General features: G+C 42.4%; 1 protein-coding gene across 2 annotated transcripts in view; it reads left to right on the top strand.

Moving 5' to 3' along the window:
- The window catches only part of AP1G1 (adaptor related protein complex 1 subunit gamma 1), a gene marked incomplete at both ends in the record, with an annotated part of 30,294 nt that extends 16,518 nt beyond the window's left edge, over positions 1 to 13,776 (top strand). For both annotated transcript variants that reach the window (XM_079541541.1, XM_079541540.1), the window contains 13 exons: positions 739 to 852; positions 3,521 to 3,661; positions 4,229 to 4,283; positions 5,425 to 5,547; positions 5,851 to 5,940; positions 6,425 to 6,552; positions 7,148 to 7,252; positions 8,432 to 8,573; positions 9,342 to 9,468; positions 9,935 to 10,030; positions 10,257 to 10,417; positions 11,364 to 11,462; positions 13,675 to 13,776. In XM_079541541.1, coding sequence (XP_079397667.1) covers positions 739 to 852; positions 3,521 to 3,661; positions 4,229 to 4,283; positions 5,425 to 5,547; positions 5,851 to 5,940; positions 6,425 to 6,552; positions 7,148 to 7,252; positions 8,432 to 8,573; positions 9,342 to 9,468; positions 9,935 to 10,030; positions 10,257 to 10,417; positions 11,364 to 11,462; positions 13,675 to 13,776 — 1,483 coding nt within the window. The remainder of the gene's footprint in view (positions 1 to 738; positions 853 to 3,520; positions 3,662 to 4,228; positions 4,284 to 5,424; positions 5,548 to 5,850; positions 5,941 to 6,424; positions 6,553 to 7,147; positions 7,253 to 8,431; positions 8,574 to 9,341; positions 9,469 to 9,934; positions 10,031 to 10,256; positions 10,418 to 11,363; positions 11,463 to 13,674) is intronic.
- Between the last annotated feature and the right edge of the window lie 5,052 nt (positions 13,777 to 18,828).

The following is an 18,828-nucleotide window of genomic DNA, read 5'->3' as shown; positions in this document are numbered from 1 at the left end:
GCACAACCATTACTTCTTTAATCTGAACGTAGAATTGCTGCAACTGCCAGAATTTAGTCACATCTGTAGGCATTAGTATTACAAATCATCATATGGGTAGAAGGCTCTAGCTTTGGGAATTTTAACTCGCTTAGTAGTTTGTGTGTGATATATGGAGGCCTAAACTTTGCCTTGATTTTTCAAAATGAAGACAGGACATGAGAAAAAACTTTCCTTTTGGATGACAGAGCACTGGGGCAAGCTGCCTGGAGAAGTGGTGGAGTCTCCTTCTCTGCAGATATTCAAATCTGCCTGGATGCTTTCTTGTACAACCTACTGTAACAAAACTTCTCTAGTGGGGGGGGGAGGGGATGTTGGACTCGGTCTCCATGAGGCCCTTCCAACTCCTGTGATTCTGCAGACACCTGGCATGAGCCCAGGAACTCGGGTAGGTGCTTGTCTGAGCAGCAGGATATCATTAAATGTGTTACTCTTTTGTATGGTAACCCAACCCCTAACCTGCTTTGGCAGGGGGGTTGGACTCAATGATCTCTGGAGGTCCCTTCCAACCCCTACAGTTCTGTGATTCTGTGATACTGGAGCTAGGCCAGGTAGCCTCGTGGAAGATCCTCACTTGTTGCTGAGGGGTACAAGAGAGCTCTGTTTTGTTGCAAAAGAAGATTAAATGCGGGTAGGTGTATTTGTGCATAGAAGTCGAGTGCTTACCTTTAAGTATTTTCTTATATATTCTTATCCCAGATATGTGGCTTTGACATCACTGTTGAAAACTGTGCAGACAGACCATAATGCAGTACAGAGACATAGAAGCACAATTGTGGACTGCCTGAAAGATTTGGATGTCTCCATTAAAAGGTAACTGAAATATCAGTGAAAGAGACAGCCTATGAAGAGTGAGCAGGACAAGAACATATGGGAAAATGACGGGAGTACTGGAGAGCTGAAAATGAGACTAGTATTAATGCAGCATTTGATTTCTACTTCATGTAAGGTAATAAAGGTAATGAAAGCATGCAGCCACTTTCTTTGAGAAGCTGCTTTTACATTTTCCGCCTCTTGGATTGATGGGGAAAGAATCTTTCCGTTTGCCTGAACATTTCCAAAATGGAGTCACCCAGAGACGAGCTGGTGTGCTCAGAAGTATCAGCCTTCATAAATTAAGGTCCTAATCAAAACTACTCTGACATGCTTGGTCTTACTTTTCTTTCCCAGACAAACAGTTATTGTCACGTTATCCTGAAGCAATGTTAAAATCTCCAATAAATGATTCTAGATTATATTTAGACAGTGGTAGAATTTAATTTTACTAGATTGTTCAGATGATTTGCTTATAAACTGTGTCCTGTTTTGCATTCCTTCTCTGGACAGTAGGAGAGCTTGCAGCATTATTCATTTTTCTATGGGAAGACTTTCTTTAAAAAAAAAAACAAAAAACAACAACAACAAAAAAAAAAACCTCAGTATAAAGTTCTTCCTCTGATTACTTTTAATCACTTCAGTTGTGTTCTTTTCACTCATCATAGCATCTTGTTTCCATCAGTTACTCATAGTATTGAATCAGTTGATCACAATTCTACTGGCCTGTGTGAAGTACTACACTTAACTGTCTAAATCAAGTCTTTCAGACTCATGTTTGATTCAATACCCTCTTCCTTATCAGTATTCATTCTGTAACTGGGTGACCCCAGTGCAACATAAAACAAGCATGTCAGTGATAGGGGCTGCTGCGTCCCTTTTGCACTGCGTGGAACCATTGCATGCCGGGATTTCATTCAACTTGTTACATCATGAACACATTTTATTTATTTTAGAATTGCTTATCCTCTTATACTGACCTTGTCTAACCGATTAGATATGCTGCAGGTATTTGTGCTAGAAGGCATTCTTCAGATTTGTCTCTGAATCAGATCTAGGTTTTTCAACAGTACTACATACTCTAACATGTAGAGTAGGAAACAATTTGAAACTGTCTTTCTTCTGAAGATTAGTTCTAACAGTTATGAAATGGGTGTAATGTAATTCCATTTTACAATGTTATGCTATCCTAAAAGGTAAATTTTTATCTTACATGTTCAAGTCAGGCTGTCGTAGTTTGGTGCCAGAGTCAGTGTGAGGTTAGGCTATGGAACAGCAAAGGCATATCTGGGCTTTGGATGGAAGGCCACAAAAGCATTTTGCTGATGCCTGTTGAGGAAAACTTGCTGCAGACAACAGAGCTTCATGTCTGAGTGCTGTTGGAGGATGAAGCCTTTGAGTGATCCATCGGCAGAGCTCGATGTTGCTGTGCTGACACTCGTGCTGCTGACAATGCACTGTTCTCATTGAAGCGATGTATTGACCGGATATCAGAGTCCCCAAACAGCAAGTTTTGCGGTCTGGAACTTGAGAGATAGACATACCTGGTTTTGGTTGACATGTGAAGTATGGCCTGTTTTTGTCATCTTAAACATTGAAGTGCAACTTTGGTCAGTGTAGTGTAATTCAGAATAGCTTTGCCATTTACTTCAAGGCTACCTGTCAGCTTAATATGATCAAATTGCATTATTAGGAACTTTGTAATGGAAGTGAGGCCTGTAATATGATTGAATGTGAGCAATATATGGCTGGAAGTTTTTGATGCTCTTCAGGCATCTTATTCTATTAGCCTATCTCAGTGATGGGCAGAGAATGAAGTTCCTGATAAAGTTGTTCCCTCCCTTCCATATTTGATGAGTTTGTGTTCTGGATTACACCGACTACTCAATTGTAAACAATAGTCAGGTTGTTTAGTGAGGCTGTTTTAATGCATTTTAACATAGCAAATTGTTATGGTTGCCCAGGAATAAATAATATTTGTAGACAGTAGTTTTCATTCAGGAAATGTGGAATGGATGGGAGAGTTGTGCTACAATCAACTGCAGAAGCTTCAAGTAGGAGGAACAGGGACTGGCCTCTGATCTTTGTTTATATACAAAAAGTAATGTCAGATAGCTAGGACTTTGTCTAATTGTGATGTCAACTTGTGACAGGGAAGGAATTGAAATCTGAAAAGGGCACTACCATCCTGAGTTCTGGAAACGATACGTAGCCCATCTGCCAGGATGTAATAAAGCTTATCAACTCTGATGTGTTCAAAACTTTAATGCATGGAGAACAAAATGGATTTAAAGAATTCTGAAACTGAAGAAATCTTCTTGTAGCTGGTACAAGTTTCTTAGAGGAGTTGTGTCAGACATGACCAACGTGTAACTGTAAATACTAGGACCTTAACACTGACAGACTCTGGTTGTTGAAAGATATTTCTAGCCTTAGGGTATCTAGGGACTTTCGCCCAGCTGCACTCTAGTTTATGGTTTCTGGGGTGGCTGCTTCTTGACCTGAACAAGAAAATGCCATTAATCCTGTGGGAAGAGCCTTCCATAATAAGATTGCTCTTTTAACCCAAAGGTAAGTGTATTTGAGTGTAACTGGACTTGTTTATTTTACTTCAAATTTATTTTACTTCACCAGGAGAATATACTTTGTTTTCTGTCCATTACTCTAGGCGTGCAATGGAACTGAGTTTTGCTCTTGTTAATGGGAACAATGTTCGTGGAATGATGAAGGAGTTGCTGTATTTCCTAGATTCATGTGAGCCGGAGTTCAAGGCAGACTGTGCATCAGGAATATTTCTTGCAGCAGAAAAGTATGGAATCAATTTGCCGATTAATTTTTTTTCAGTTATCAAAATTGTGAGCATTTCTGCCTTGTCTGCCCCCCTCCCTTCCTGAACACCTAAGGGAGAATGGGTTGATTTTGAGGTTATTGTTTTACCCCTGCTGAGGGACAGGACATACCAGTGCATTGGGGCACACTAATGTTCCCTTGTAGGCAGTCCTCATATCATTAAGCCCATCTAGTTTATTGATTTTTGCTGTTCTTTGGAACAGGTTTTGTGTTGACACCTTGGTCCCTTGCCCCTTCCACATGCCCACTTGTGTTCTCCCCAATTACGTGTGCAAATGAGATGATCTCATTAAAGTTGAGTCATTACAATTAACAGCCTGATTTTTAAGTATGTGTAAGGTGTATGGCTGTGCTTGTATATTCATTCAGCATTTCAGTGTCAATGTTAATAACAAAAGGTCAAAGATTAAGTTTTTTTTATTCTAGGAAAAGGTGGGCCAGGAGGAGGTTCTGTTGGCTTTGTTGGGTTTTTTGCTGGTGTTAAGGCTAGTAGTTCTTGTTCTAAATCTTTTCTTATTTTTATCAGATACGCTCCTTCCAAACGCTGGCACATAGACACGATCATGAGAGTCTTAACAACGGTAAGTAAAATTGGCTCTTTTGTGTGTGACGTTGTAACAGCTGTACAGCAGCTTTCTGATTGTGGTTTTTTTTTTGTTTTTTTTTTTTACTACCTGACTGTTACTTTTTTTACTACCTGAATTTCTTTGCAGACATCACAGTTGAGGTTGGAACTGGAGTAGCGTTTCAGCAAATGAGAGAAGAAGGCTTAGTAACTTGGGTAGGCAGTGTGTTCTCTGATGCAGGGCAAGGGAGGAGATGTACATTATTTGGATGAGTGTTTACATTTGCAAAGTTAAAAAGTGAGTCTTGCTTTCTGTGCTATTGTGGCACTTGAAACTGAGAAACCCGCATTCCTCTGAACATAGAATTGATTTCTATATGAAGTTGGTAGGCCTTGAGAGTTGCTCTCATATGACTCACTTTAATAAAAGTTAACTTCATTCCTTCGACTGCTAGGGAGAACCATTTATAAAGTTACATTCACAAGGCTGCCTATTGCAGACTCTTACAGGTAAGTAGCCAATCCAGTTTACCAGACCTAGGAGAATTATATGGCGTCAGCTCCTGGTTTTGGCTTGCTGAATTTTCACTTAATTGACTTAGTTGGGCTCATTTAATTTCTCTTTTGAGTGGTTATGTTTTCAGTGCTGGAGGGAGCGTCCAAACAAAACAAAATGTTGAGCAGCGTACATCTTTCCTTTAGTGCTAGTGCTAATTTCTGTGCTGATTTGGCATAGAGCCTAGTTTTGAAGAAGTGATGAAAAAGCTGCTCTGTACCCTCAGAGTTTGTCTTAGTCTTCCATTTAACAGATAAGTTTTTCTATAGTGTTCTCGTTCTTACGTGGCACAGAAATAGAACACTATTTTATGTGTATATCCTATCCTCTTTTTATCTACGGTATGACTTTCTGTGGGTATAGCTGAGTGCTTTGGGAGAATGTGCTGTTTTGTACTTCAGCAAATCTGAGTTTGCTCAAAGTCAGTCACAAAGTACTTGAGGATGATAAGGTTGATTTTTTTATTTTTCTTTTTTTCTTTTAAACCTGTATGAGTCATGTGGCTTTGAAGGATGTCAGCAGTTGTCGGGTGTTACTGAGAAGTTGTATAATGAAACCTAACAGTTTGCTTTTTTTCTCAAATACATAAATGTTCTTGCAGGCAGGAAGTTATGTTCGTGATGATGCTGTTCCCAACCTGATCCAGCTGATAACTAACAGTGTGGAGATGCATGCCTACACTGTGCAGAGACTCTACAAAGCCATCCTTGGTGATTACTCTCAGGTAATACCTAATACACGTTTCCTTACTACACTGTAATAAACATATTTGCTAAACATATCAAGGTAAGTCAGTATCATGCTGTCTAGTTCCAGTGACAGATTGCAGTGTGAGCATGTATTCTTTATGGACTTGTTCTTTTAATTTTCTCTTAAGGAATTCTTGATCAAATGAAATACCTCTGTTTCTTTTGCTATAGAGAATTTGAGTACGCTGGCTCTGGAAAATAGTGGTTTATGGCTTTTGTACAGGAATGCATTTATCTCTGAGGTGTCTGATTTTTATGTTTATTGATTCTTCCAATAGCAGCCACTGGTTCAAGTGGCCTCCTGGTGCATAGGGGAGTATGGAGATCTTCTGGTGTCTGGTCAGTGTGAAGAAGAGGAGCCAATACAGGTACAGCCTGAGAAGGTGCAGCGTATACTTGGCTGAGGCTGGATCTGTTTGATGGCTATGTGAGCGGATTGCTTGCAGCAGTTAGTGGTGTCTGTGATAGAGGTGAACCTGGGAATGTGAGCCCCTTTCCATGCTACTGGCATGGACTACATAAACATATCCAGCTTTGTCTCTGAAGAATGCAGCTACGCTAGTCAGAGTAATGTGATTTTTGGTTCTAACCCAGCTTGCACAGTGTCAACTGGGATTTTAACTCTATATTTTGATAAACTTTATTTAAATATGTGGAACAGGAGCTTTATTTTAAAGTAAAATATCGCAAGACATCCATCTGTATGTGTCTGTTTCGTATACTGCATACATGCTGCCTGTTCACAAAGTTACCGGGGAGGTAGGAAGTACCCATTAAGCAAGATAAATTTTTTACCATGGAAGGCTTGCTGCAGAGCTTCTCTCTAAGCCTAACCTTTCTGTACCTTTTCAGGTAACAGAGGATGAAGTTCTTGATATTTTAGAAAGTGTTCTGATATCTAATATGTCTGCATCTGTTACACGAGGCTACGCTCTTACTGCCATCATGAAGCTTTCCACCAGGTTCACCTGCACTGTCAAGTGAGTTCTCCTTGATGTTCTGCGTAGGATTTTGTTGCAAATATGCTGGCATCAGTTTGCCTCAGTAGAACTACTCTTTGGACATATTCTGTTTCTGTTGTCAAGTCATCTTATTGGCTTTTACAGTTCATTGCTTGCAGGCTGAAAGAGTTCCACCAGTTCATACTGTTTTCGGATGTCCTCTGCTGTGTGGGCAATTTATGTCATGATGTCCTTGCTTGAAAACTTATTAATGGGAGGGAAAACCCTTACTTTCAGTGGATTCCTTCCGTTTTTATTTGTTTTGTTGGGAAGAAAAATAGCCTTATTTTGTATTATGGCTTGATTGTGGGTCATTGAGCTTCGGTGTGGTATACCTTGTGGTGATATATTGATCACCTGCTGACTGCTGAGGAGAAACAGGAGCAGTTGAAAAAGTGATGTTGCACAGATAATCGAGGAAAGCAGCAGTGACTACCATTTCAAATCAGTTACACAGCGCGCCTCTTCATCGTAGGTCAGTTAGTGTCTTCTGGATGACGCATGCTAATTTCTTGCTCTTTGCTCCTAATCCCAATGTGCTCTTTCTCTTTTTGTCCTTTCATTTCCCCCCCAGTCGCATTAAGAAGGTAGTTTCCATTTACGGCAGTAGCATTGATGTGGAGCTACAACAGAGGGCAGTGGAATATAATGCACTATTCAAGAAATATGATCACATGAGGTAAGTACTGATGAGTTTTGGTGTTCGAAAAGGCTAATAACCTACCTGATCTCCTGCATAGTACATACAGAGAGCTTAATCTGGAGATTCTGGTAAAATTACACAAGAACTGCAATCCCTTCCTGATCTATTATGAAGTGTTTTAAGAACTTAGTATATCCTGTGATAAGTGTTCTGAGATCACAGGCTTGCCCTTACAAAACGCTTTTCCCATTTTGAGCTTGAAGTTGGCTGTTTCACTTTGTGGTAGGACTTGATGATCTTTCCCAGCATCAGCAATTCTGTGATTTAGGTGTTGAATCTTAAATGTGCTAGCTGAGCAAGTGCCTGCAGGTAGCTTTTGCCATGCTAACCGTACCAGTTGTTAGGTTCAAGCTCATCTTATAACACTTTTGGAATAAATGTGCAGAGATCCACTGACCTTTTTTTTCCAAAGCTATGCTCTGAACTTGAGGTAATTCTATCACAGAGTCTGAAAGCCCATTGTTGGGGTTATTGGCACTGCAAGTCTCATTCAGCCTGAAAGATGTTGGCGGTGTAACTTATTCTCATTACATGCAGTGCTTTGAGGCCTGGTCCTTGAGGGTAATGGCTTTTCTTGCATTATACGCTAGTGTTCTCTGTATGGCTTTTTCTTTGTTATGTTGAAGTCAGGATTCTGTGTCCTGTGCCTCTTCTCCTTCAGTTTCTGTATGCTTTCAGGAGGGTGCTCTTGAGGACCAAGCTTACACTTTCTGGAAACTTAAATTTGACTTATGAGAGCACGGTGGTTTGTTTTTCCAACTTTGTTACCTGTTGCAGCCAATCAGCTGACCTTCTGATCCAACTGAGTATGGAGCAGAGCAGTCAGATGTCCTGTGTCTGCAGTTAATCCATGTTTGCTCAGTCATTTAATCTGCTTTGTTATCTGTTAGCTCCACTGTGAAAACTGTCCAGTACTAGAAGAAAATAAGGATGTATTGTTTGACTGTCAGCTGACATTTAATATATATACACTGGCACAATATGTCAGGGATCATTTTTGACCACCTGCAGCTGTCATGTAGTCTTACAGTGCCCTTGCAATGGAGCTGAAAGGAAGAGGCAGGTTGCGCTGTGTATATCTTCTCTTGAATGTTTTGAATGCTTGGATTGGGATCCAAGAAGATGGCACAGTATAACTATGTCAGCTTCTTTCAGGCCAGCCCTGCTTGAGAGAATGCCTGTAATGGAGAAAGTCACCACCAATGGCCCTACAGAGATTGTACAGACCAATGGAGAGACAGAAACAGCGGTACTGGAAACCAAACCTCCACACTCCGGATTGCAGCCTGGTAGCCAGGTAATGGAAACTAATGTAGCATAAGTTTCCATTGCCTGTCAGCTCAGAGTGCTAGCCACTGACTTTTCAACAGTAAACTGAGGCAACCTCCCTTCCTGTCCCTGCCTCGTTGTAAGTTGTGGCCTGGTGATCAATTGTGTCACATTTCTGCTCTGATGGTTCTAGTGCCAAGAACAGATGTGTGGAAGAGGTTATTGTAGGGAATGTAAGAGCATGTGTATAATCAAGATGCTATAATCACAATATAATCAAGAGAATTAGGCAAAGTAAACAATGATCACAAAAGAGAATAAGTGGAAGAGCTTACCCTTCGGCTGAGCTCACCAGAAGACACCAAGAGAGGTGATCTCCAGAAGAGATCCTTCCCCTCTGGTAGCCAGCTCTTAAATAGATCTAGGAGGGGTGGAGCCTGGCTCCACCCTTCCAGCAGCACAGGTGAATTGCCTTCACCTGTGCTCCTCTGGCTGACTCATGGCTCGCCTCAGGTGATCAATCAGAGGTTCAGGCCGTGACTCAGCAGTTCCCATACAGCATGATGGGATAAATCCATGTGTTCCCCGGCCTGTTTGTATCTTCAGGCTCCATCCCACTCTTATCACTGTGGTTCCAAGAAAGCGGTGGCTTGATCTCTTGGAACCATAGCCAAACTAAGAACCTTACTAATTAGTCAGCAGCTCTGGCCTTTAATCTGAGGGCAAGTGAAATTCATCCTGTATATAAGGGGGAATCAGCAGAAATATGAATATGTAACTTTTATTTTCTCATTAGGCAAATGATTTGCTGGACTTGCTGGGGGGGAATGATATAACACCTGTAATCCCCACTGCACCTACAAGCAAGCCAGCCTCTGCTGGTGGGGAGCTCCTTGACCTACTGGGAGACCTCAACCTAACAGGTGAGTAGGCTTCATCTCTTGAAAGTCTATGTAACCTCATTCCTGGGGTGGGTCAGGTTGAGCGCTGAAGATGAGAGGGCTGGCTTGTTCATCACTATTAAGTCCCTGTCTTCATGACTCTTCTTGTCAGGCTCTGTATTAGCACACAGGTGGACATCAGGGGATGGCATCAGAGATTGACAATGTTTAGACAGTGGGACTTAAGTATTTTCCCATTCTGTGCTGGGAACACAGCATTTCCGGAGAGAATAAGATACAAGAAATTACTGTGTTTGAATGCCTGCTAGCTCAAGAGGAGCCAGACCTTGTTGAATAAAAGCTGAGAAGAGGCATAACATAAATAGCTATGTGTAGAGCTTCATATATAGAAATAGTATGTATTGATATTTGAGCAGTTGAGTTGGAGGAGTAATTACCCTTCATTCTGTGACAGCAAAATCTAATAATTATCCAACGTTTCTTGTAGGTTCCCCAGTATCTGCCCCTGCACCCCAGATATCACAGCCTCCATTCCTGCTTGATGGACTGTCATCACAGCCTCTCTTCAATGATATTGCTGCAGGTTAGGGACATCTGAAACCTTAGCTGAAGGTGCCACAGCAGAAGAGGAAACAAGGGGTAGTAACGGAAAGGAGATTTCATTGTGAAGTGTGACACACACATTGGAGCAGGAGGGGAGGTTGTTTAATCTACAGAAGAATTTGTGTTCTGGGGTAAAGGAAATGAGTTCTGTGATGCTGAGAACAATGTCTAGATTCTCAAGTCTGCTACTTTTTTCCTTTCTACAGGAATCCCTTCAATTACTGCATACAACAAGAACGGGCTGAAGATTGACTTCAGTTTTGAGAGGTCAAACACCAACCCCAGTGTCACTGTAATCACAATACAAGCCTCCAACAGCACAGAGCTGGATATGACAGATTTTGTTTTCCAAGCTGCAGTACCAAAGGTAGAACAACTTAGGGCAACTACGGTGACAGGTAGAGGGCCAGCTGCAAGTACTTCCTGATTAGTGCTTTAATGTAGACAGACACATGCAGCGTGGGTGAGCTGTTAACAGGTTCTCATCATGCTCAGTTTAGTCATAAATGGAATGGAGGATGGGCTAAAATGATCTGCTCTGATCAAATCTTATTTTAAAATCACCATTTTAGAAGGTTGCTAAACTATGCCCAGGAAAATGTTGGTTCAAAAAAAAATCCACCACCACACCAGCAACCACGACAAACCTTTCTCTTTGTTCTTAGTGTCTAAGAAATGTACTGTACTCTTTGTAGCTATAAATACATGGAAAAAAGAAAACCCTTTGGAACTATTAGCTGCTTGTAAAACTTGGAGTGAGCTCCCACACAGCGATCATTAACTATTCTCCTTAAAGCATTTAGTTGTCTCCTGTTGGAGTTAGCTGCAGCACGAAACATGAAGATGGGTACTACTAGTTTGTAGTAGAGCAGGACTTGATTGAAGCGTTGAAATGTGGGAAATATTCACTTTCCAGAGTTTCACTTCTGGAATTTACTAACACTCTTCCTTTAGTTTGGAATTTTCCTACCTGCCACAGGAAGGAATGAGGGAGAGAATGGGCCTCCTGAAGTTAGAGATGTGCTGAGCAGTGTTGGCTGTTCCACCTGAGAGTCAAAATAGAAACAGTGCATCACTGCTAATTTTGATAGACCGCAGTAAGCCCTCATCTCTCATACTTGTGCCTTCTGGATCTCTGTGTGGAAAGATGGTGGGCCAGCAAATATTTTGTTCTTTGCAGATCATGAATTGAAAAACTGGTTGCTTCCTTGTGTCTGTGTACTGGCAGGACTTAATTTTTTTAGTGCAAATAAATCAATTAGTTTATATTTGTACTTGATTAAGCATCAACTTGCTTTCGTTTTGTTCTTCAGACATTCCAACTGCAGCTTCTGTCTCCTAGCAGCAGTGTCATCCCTGCATTTAACTCGGGGACCATTACACAGGTCATTAAAGTCCTGAATCCACAAAAGGTGAGTGATCCTGAGAACTGCCTGGAAGTTGTGCGTTTAGTGGTGGGAAATTGTGTTGTAGTGAGAATGTTTTTGTTTAGGGCTATGAAAATATTCTGGAGAAAAATTTGTAAAAGACAGGAGGTTCTGGGCAAAGGTTTGGCTTTCTGTTTGTTTGTACTTCCTAAGCAGACTCTAAAAAAGTCTTGACTTTGTGGATATTTGTTGCATCAGTATAGTTGTTAAACAAGTTTCTAGATCTTTCTAGAGGAGCAGAACCTGGTGTTTTTTGGTGTAGGAGTGAAATGGGAAGATGCTTGCTTTTTGGATTTCAATATATTTGAAGTTCCTTCTCGCTGTCTGCAGGGGGCATTTCTTGAAAGTTGATAACAAAAAATAGCTTAATCCATAATCTTAACCAGATTGTCCATTTTCTTAAGTGATGTTGTTTAATATGTTGTGAGTGTATTTTCAAATAGTTGAGGGGAAGAGTATTTTGCTGTTATTTATCATAATTCTGTTTGTTTTATAGCTTTCATAGGTAAGTTTCTGAGACTGAGGATAAAAATAAACTTGAGAGGAGAGAGGGATATGGCCCACGTGTCCTCCTTAAGAGGTTTAACAGTGAGGTGGAATCAGATAGAAAAGTGCAAATAATTTTAATTTTATCAATTTTTGGGACAGTATTGACATTTTTCTGACGTATTTATTTCTTTATCACTCGCTGTTCTAGACATTAAGTAGACTGGTGTGCAAGTTTAAAAAATGAAATTCTTAAGTCTTAGCCAAAGATTTCATCAAAATAACTGTCTTCCTGTGCATAGTTGCCCTGGTCTCCCCTTGTCTCTATCCAATGTACTCCTCTCAGGCTCTATAAGACATGCGGGTAATTATTCTGTCTCATACAAATCTGATATAAATTTCCCTGTGGGTTCTAAAAGTTATAAACATAAGGGATTTAGAAGCTTTCCTGTGGAGTGCAGGAAGTTGGAATGTATCCTTCTCATATGGGCCTCATAAGCTGAAATGTGCATCCTTGTGGGGACTTCCATCTCCGTGAATCCTTGAGAATAAAGAGCTGCGAGCTAGTATTTTGCTGCCCTCTGCTGTTTCCCACTGTTTTATGCCTCTTCACGTGTTCAGTGCTTAGTGTCCTTTAGATTGCTGTTGACCTCAGATTCAGCTTTGCGAGGGTCCCATGCATGAGATAGTTGCAGTTACCTCAAATATTCTGAAGGAAACAACCTCAACTTTATTGTTTAGGAGGTAGCTCTGTGTTTTTTTCAGTGTTGTAAAAACTGTTCATGTGGTTGTGGTCTGTCACGCTGGACTGAAACTAAATGGGGAGAGTTAAGGTGAGCAGACTGAAAGATCTTAGAGTAACTCTTCAGAGTAGGTGAACAAGGTTATACTCTGACAGTGGCCAGTGCACTCTGTACAATGGCTGGTTACCCAGAACAGTACCAAACACAACTTCTTTAGCGAGAGGCTGGTTGGAGCTGTCTGTATCCTCCTTTCCTCTCTTTCATTACCCTTTCTACACATTTTGCTGTAGACTTTGGAGGGGGGAGGGAAGGGGGGCAGCAGTGAAGAGAACAGAAAATGTGAAGCATGCTGTGCTCTGGCTATTATTAAGATCATCCTAGTGTCTGGGTGGCAGCCAAGCAACAGTGTAAGGCAGTCTGAGCTGTTCTGCCATTTAGCCACAGAAGGAGGAAGTACTGTTAGAGATGATATCTCTAGTCTTTCTTGGGCTATTTTGTCCAGTGCTACTGATCTATGCAAGTTTCCAGACTGCTGCTTCTCTGAGTCAGCAGCACAGGAAATAATACCTTTCTCCATGTAAGCCTAAGTGCTGCGTAGCAAAGTCAGATCTGCCTCCTGCTTTCTTCCATGGTTAATTGTGATTGCAAGACTGTTACTGTTATATCTAAGGACCTCAGTGTTGATGAGAGCAGGGCCAGTGCCCAGAGAAAGATGAATAGAATCTGTGCTATAGTTTTTCTGAGAAAATTTTTACTTGATCTGAGAAGTACAGTGGGCAAGCAGCATCCTACTAGATTAAGCATTTATCTGCGTTGTCATAGCTTACTCTGCACATACTTCCTGTAAGCTTTTGTGGTGAGGAAGGGTCTGTGTTGTGTTTTCTCAGGGGATGTGGGACAGGAAGCTGGAAAATATGCTGACCTTTGTTGAAGACCTGAATTTGTGTTTGTTTCCTTTTCTCTTGTAGCAACAACTACGTATGCGGATCAAGTTGACATATAATCACAAGGGCTCAGCAATGCAGGATCTAGCAGAAGTCAACAACTTCCCCCCTCAGTCTTGGCAGTGAGGCTCTGGCACCATTCTTATTCTCACCCCACCCAATCAAAAGAACTCTGGGAAGAAGGTTGTGATCCTTGGCAGTCCCCTAAACTGCACCATGGGCATGGGGAACAGATGAGACCTGCTGATGAGGAGGAATTTTCCTGAAGTGATTGCTGACTTTGAAGCATATCTGTTGAGACTAATCTCCTCTCCTCTGCTGATGAGGCTGGTGGCTTGTGGAGGCTACTCTGCACTCCCTCACACATGCATTCACAGCCAGAAGCAACATTCCCTCCCTTCCCTGCCTCTCTACCCCCAAAGAAAAAACAGCCTGGTGTTGGAAGAGAAGTCTGGAATTTCTTGCAGGGAAACTTTCTGTCTCTGCAGCAAGTGAACAACTGCCCCTTCTTTCTGCTGTCTTTTTTTTTTTTTTTTCCCCTGGGATGGTCAAGTTGTGTTTTCAATTGTTACTAGCTGGATTATTTTCAGGCACTTTCATCTGGGGCTCATAATGGGAACTTGGAGAATTTTAGGTCACCTTGCTTCTTTCTTACTGTATCCCCCATGTCTAAAGGGACTGGAGGCTTTTTTTGGCCTGTTCAGTGCATTACTGTATACACACACCTCTTAGTTATGTGATACTTACCAAGAGCAAGTCAGGCCTTGGGACTTCATCTGCAGACCTGGGACAGTGCAGGAAAGAGGTGCCGGTGAGGCTGATTAAAATTGCGTTGGTGCTGTACTTGGAAATGAAGACCTTACACTTGAATTTTCTTTCTTTCCATCAGTGGCTGCAGCCATAGAGATTCAGTCTTCTGTAGCTTCCCCGGAAGGTATGGTGATGTATGAGATGTAGCGATCTAAGAAGCAGCTGGTTTTCTACCACAGTTGATTTCAAAGCCTTTAGTTGTGGTTTATGGCAAGAAAAGACACATTCAATTTTGTAGATCAGTCTTTGAGCAAAAGCTCTGTTGCCTGCTGGGAGACGCACCGGAGACTATGCTGCAGAGTTGTTCTTAGTTATTCCAGACTTTCTCCCCGGTTTAATTTCCAGAGCCTGTTGTAGACTCCCTGGGTTCCATTTGATTTACTTCTGACTGGGATATTTGTGTTGTATCTGTAACATTGGCACTGAAATAAAGACCATGCGGTTTAAAGAGACCTTCTCCCATTTTGTTACTTAATTCATCCTTGTAGAAAAATCTGTTCGTTAAGGTGCAGACGGAGAGTGGAACTAAACTTTTTTTTGAACAAAAGCCAATTATTGGAGTATTTGAATCCAAAGATGTTAGGTTTGGTACTCTTCTGAGCTTAAAGTTGTATCCAGTTATGCTTCCTAGTGTCAACTGTTGTTGAGGTAGTAGAGTTCCATGAATTTTCATGGAGGTGATGTATAGGATATATAAAGCACAGTGACAAAACTGTTCAGGTGTTCAGCACCCTTCAGAGAGAAAGAGGAAAAGATAGGCCTTAAGTCTTCATTCGTTAGCGTGCTGGTGAATTGAAGGTACCCCAGCTGCAAAGCTTTCTCAAAAGAAACAAATGGCACATCTGCTCTGTTTCTGTTGCAGGACTGTAAATACATGGTGATCATTTTGTGCTCTGGCAGCCCTTTGTGTCTGCAAAAGTACTAACACTAAGTTCCAGTCATTGCTAGCAATATTGCAGGCATGGTGTACAGTGTATTTAGGGAAAATCAAAGACTTATTCTACCCTTGAATCCATAGCAAGGGAGGTCACTAGAGGTTGTTCTGTCTGCTTTGGTTTTAACCACGGTAGATAATATAAGGTAGGACTGACTTTAATTTTTGATATGTCCAGTGGAATAAGTTTAGTTTCTCTTGGAAGGCTTTTTTGCTGCGTTATTGAGAGGACCGGGTTGAGCCTTCACCAAAGAGTTTCATTATTCTGTTGGGACTGGCATCATTATAGAGTTATTAAAAACGAGCAAGAGTGATGTGTGACTTCTTTGAAGCTGATTCTGAGTTACTGCAGTGTCTTGGTTTGGCTAGCAGTGCTTCAGATGGAACCATAATGATACAGGCAGTCTTGGAGAAAACAGCTGAATCAAAGCCCTTTTCTGGATGCTGAGCATTTACTTTTGTTGCTTTTTACTGCAGCTGTGACTACTTGACACAACTGTCTCAAACTCCATAGTGGTGAGTGTGTTTGGATGTAGTCCCCAGTGGGCTCTGAGGGTGTCCCAGGTATCAAGCTAACAGGAAGTTTTTTGCCTTAGTTCCTTAAAACCCTTAAGGTGTCATTCTTCTCAGAATTGTATGTGGTATTAAAAGGTGGTGCGCCTCCAGCTTCCCATTCCTTTTTGCTGAGAAGAGCACTGTTGCCAGAGGATTAGATGGGGAGAAAGAAGTACATGGTCCCTCACCTGGCCAGTTTATTGCAGCATGGCTGCAAACAACTGACCTTGTCCCTTTTACGTTTGTTTTTTGTACTATAGAGCAGGTGGATTTTGTTGTTGGTCTCTGGAAAGCTTTCAGGGTAGATTCCTTCTCTATGCTTGGATCCTTCAGCCACCTGTACACATATGTGTTTTGTGTTTTGGAAAGTATACTCTGTCGTATTTCTGGGTCAAGCTCAGGGAGATGGTGTGTGTACCTGAAAGGCATTCAGCTTGAAACCGTCTCTTGGCCGTAAAGTACTTTGCAGCTGAATGTTCCTGTTGTCCTTGGAGCTCTCTACCTTCCTTTCTTAAGAGATTGAGTACTAACATTATCTCTAGAAAGAAGGCCAGGTTACATGTTTCCTTATTTGCGATGCTAGATACTATTGCTTCTTTCCCTAGGTACTTTCAACCTTCATGCTGCTGCTTTGTCATGCTGGAGAATACTCACTTAATGCCTCAGAAAGCACTCTGGGGACGAGGTGAGCCTTTATTCCACTGGAATGCAACAACTTAGGTCTGGTCAATGGTTTTCTTCTTTCAGTGTAAAGAGGATATAAGAGGAGCAAGATACAGAATTTGTGGCTAACCTTCATAATGTGGGCTCTGCAGGCTGGAGCTTGGAGAAATTGTCTCCTTTGGTTTGTTTATTTTCCAAGCAAATAAATTTTGAGGAAAGGACAAAGTGGGCTGTAATGATCCAGAAGGGAGAGGAGGCATGGGAAGATCCTAAGGTTTAATTTAGTCCATTTTTTTGATGGGTGGCCTTGAGCAGCATTTTGAAGCAATAGCGGTGAGGGAACTGCCACCCATACAGTATGTTGGATAGGCTCTGAAGCAGCTGGGAAAGGTGACTTCCTTCATCCTTCCACCAGCACTGATACTGGCTGCAAGATGGGGCAGCAAAGATGGCTTTCCTTTAGGGTGGGGGTTGGGGGTGGGTCTGGTGGTGTACTTCCTATGTTCATTTTCTGTTTGGGGACTGTAGTGGAAGGACCTTCTGCGCTTCTTTCTTCTGGACTTTTACTCTGTTCCTGTTTGTTCCTTTTCCTACGTTGTAATACTGCCCTTACGTAGAGTACCATCCCACCTCCTTGACAATGTGAACAGGAAAAAAAGAAACAAAAAAACCCACAAGATCAAATGAGCAGCAACTCCTGACCAAATTAAACATAAAAACATGCCCATTGAGCAGGGAGCCTGGTGGCATTCTAACTTCTGCAAATCTATTTTTGAGATGTGAAAAACTTAAATGCTAAGTCTTAGGTGAGTGAGGAGCTACATAACTGATGTAAACACTTACATGGAATGCATTAGACTTCTGTGTGTACTGTCTTTTGGTTGAAACAAATTATGAAGTGACTAATAAAATGAGTCAATATTCCATGATTTAAAACTGCGCCTTGTTGCTTTTTGCTAGTAGAGTGGAACAGCCTTTATCAGTTCTTGTTTGGCAGCGCTAAAGTCAAGTGATATGAAATTATCAAGGGCAGAGTTTGAGAAGCTTTTGGGAAATTTTGGAGAGTAAAATGAGCAGGCAGTTTAAAAACCCTAAAAAAAGGTCAGGTCAAACACCACCCTGAGGGACAGCTTGTCAGCTGCTGCCAGCAGTACATGTCCAGGTGCTACACAGATAGGATGAGATCTGAACAGATGTTTTTCCCTGCTGGCTGCAGGTGCAGTTGGTTATGGTTCCCTTGCTGATCTTCAGAAGTCTCTTTTGTATGCCGTGTGCCACTGAGACGAGGACTGTTACAATCTCATCCGTTAAAGCAATATAGTTGCCTGCTATAAGGTAGTCACAGGAACTTTAGATACTGTGTGTTTTCCAATACAATTCCGCGCACAGTGAAGGTGCATGCTGGGAACACACGGAACCTTCACAGTAAGCCTGAGTGTCAGTCAGCTCCTCGTTAGATAGGAGAGCTCTCCAGGTCCTCTCCTTGGGAATTCAGAAACGTGTCTGTCTGTGTGTCAGCGGATGGTGTGTGGCTGCAGGCAGAAGTCGTGGAGCAGGACAGAGCATGGAGGCACCTCCCGTTGCTGTGCTGGGTGGTGCTGAGCCCCTTGTCCCTTCTTGGAACGGGTCCTGACTGCGGAGAGCGCTGCAGTCTGAGATAAAGCAGGAGGAAGGTGGGAGATTTCTGAAGGTAACGTGAAATAGGATTAAGCTACGAAAGAATGCTGGCGGTGAGAGTTTGGAAGCAGCAAGGCCAGGAATTAGCGCGTGAGAACTGTGCTGGGGCCGCAGGCCGGTGTGTGTGAAGTCCAGAATCGTTGCTGACTGAGGGCAGGCGCGAGGCTTTGGTCATTAAGGTGACCGAGGCTGCCGTCGACGGTTGCTGTCTCAGGCACTCGCGAAGCGGCGCGGTGGCGCTACGCCCAGCGGGACGAAGCGCTGCTCAGAGCCGCCGTGTGCAGCTGCAGCCTCGGGCGGCTCCTGGTGAGACGCTGCAGAAGCAAGAGAAAGCAGTTCTGGGACGGGTGGCTTCGGAGTACAGAGCTGTTTTCCTTCTTCGAAGGGTAAGTGATCCCAATTTACACGGCCGCCTTCCTCGTAAGCGCTGCACGGATGACAGCAGGTCGGTAAAGGTTCTGGCGGCCTCGTGCCCGCAGGCCGTGCTGCCGTCAGGACCGACTCGCCGAACCGCTCGCGGAGCTCCTCGGTTTAATGCC

This window comes from Tetrao urogallus (assembly GCF_951394365.1).
Source record: "Tetrao urogallus genome assembly, chromosome: 12".
NCBI classification, from domain to species: domain Eukaryota; kingdom Metazoa; phylum Chordata; class Aves; order Galliformes; family Phasianidae; genus Tetrao; species Tetrao urogallus.
This window is presented reverse-complemented; position numbering and strand designations above follow the sequence as displayed.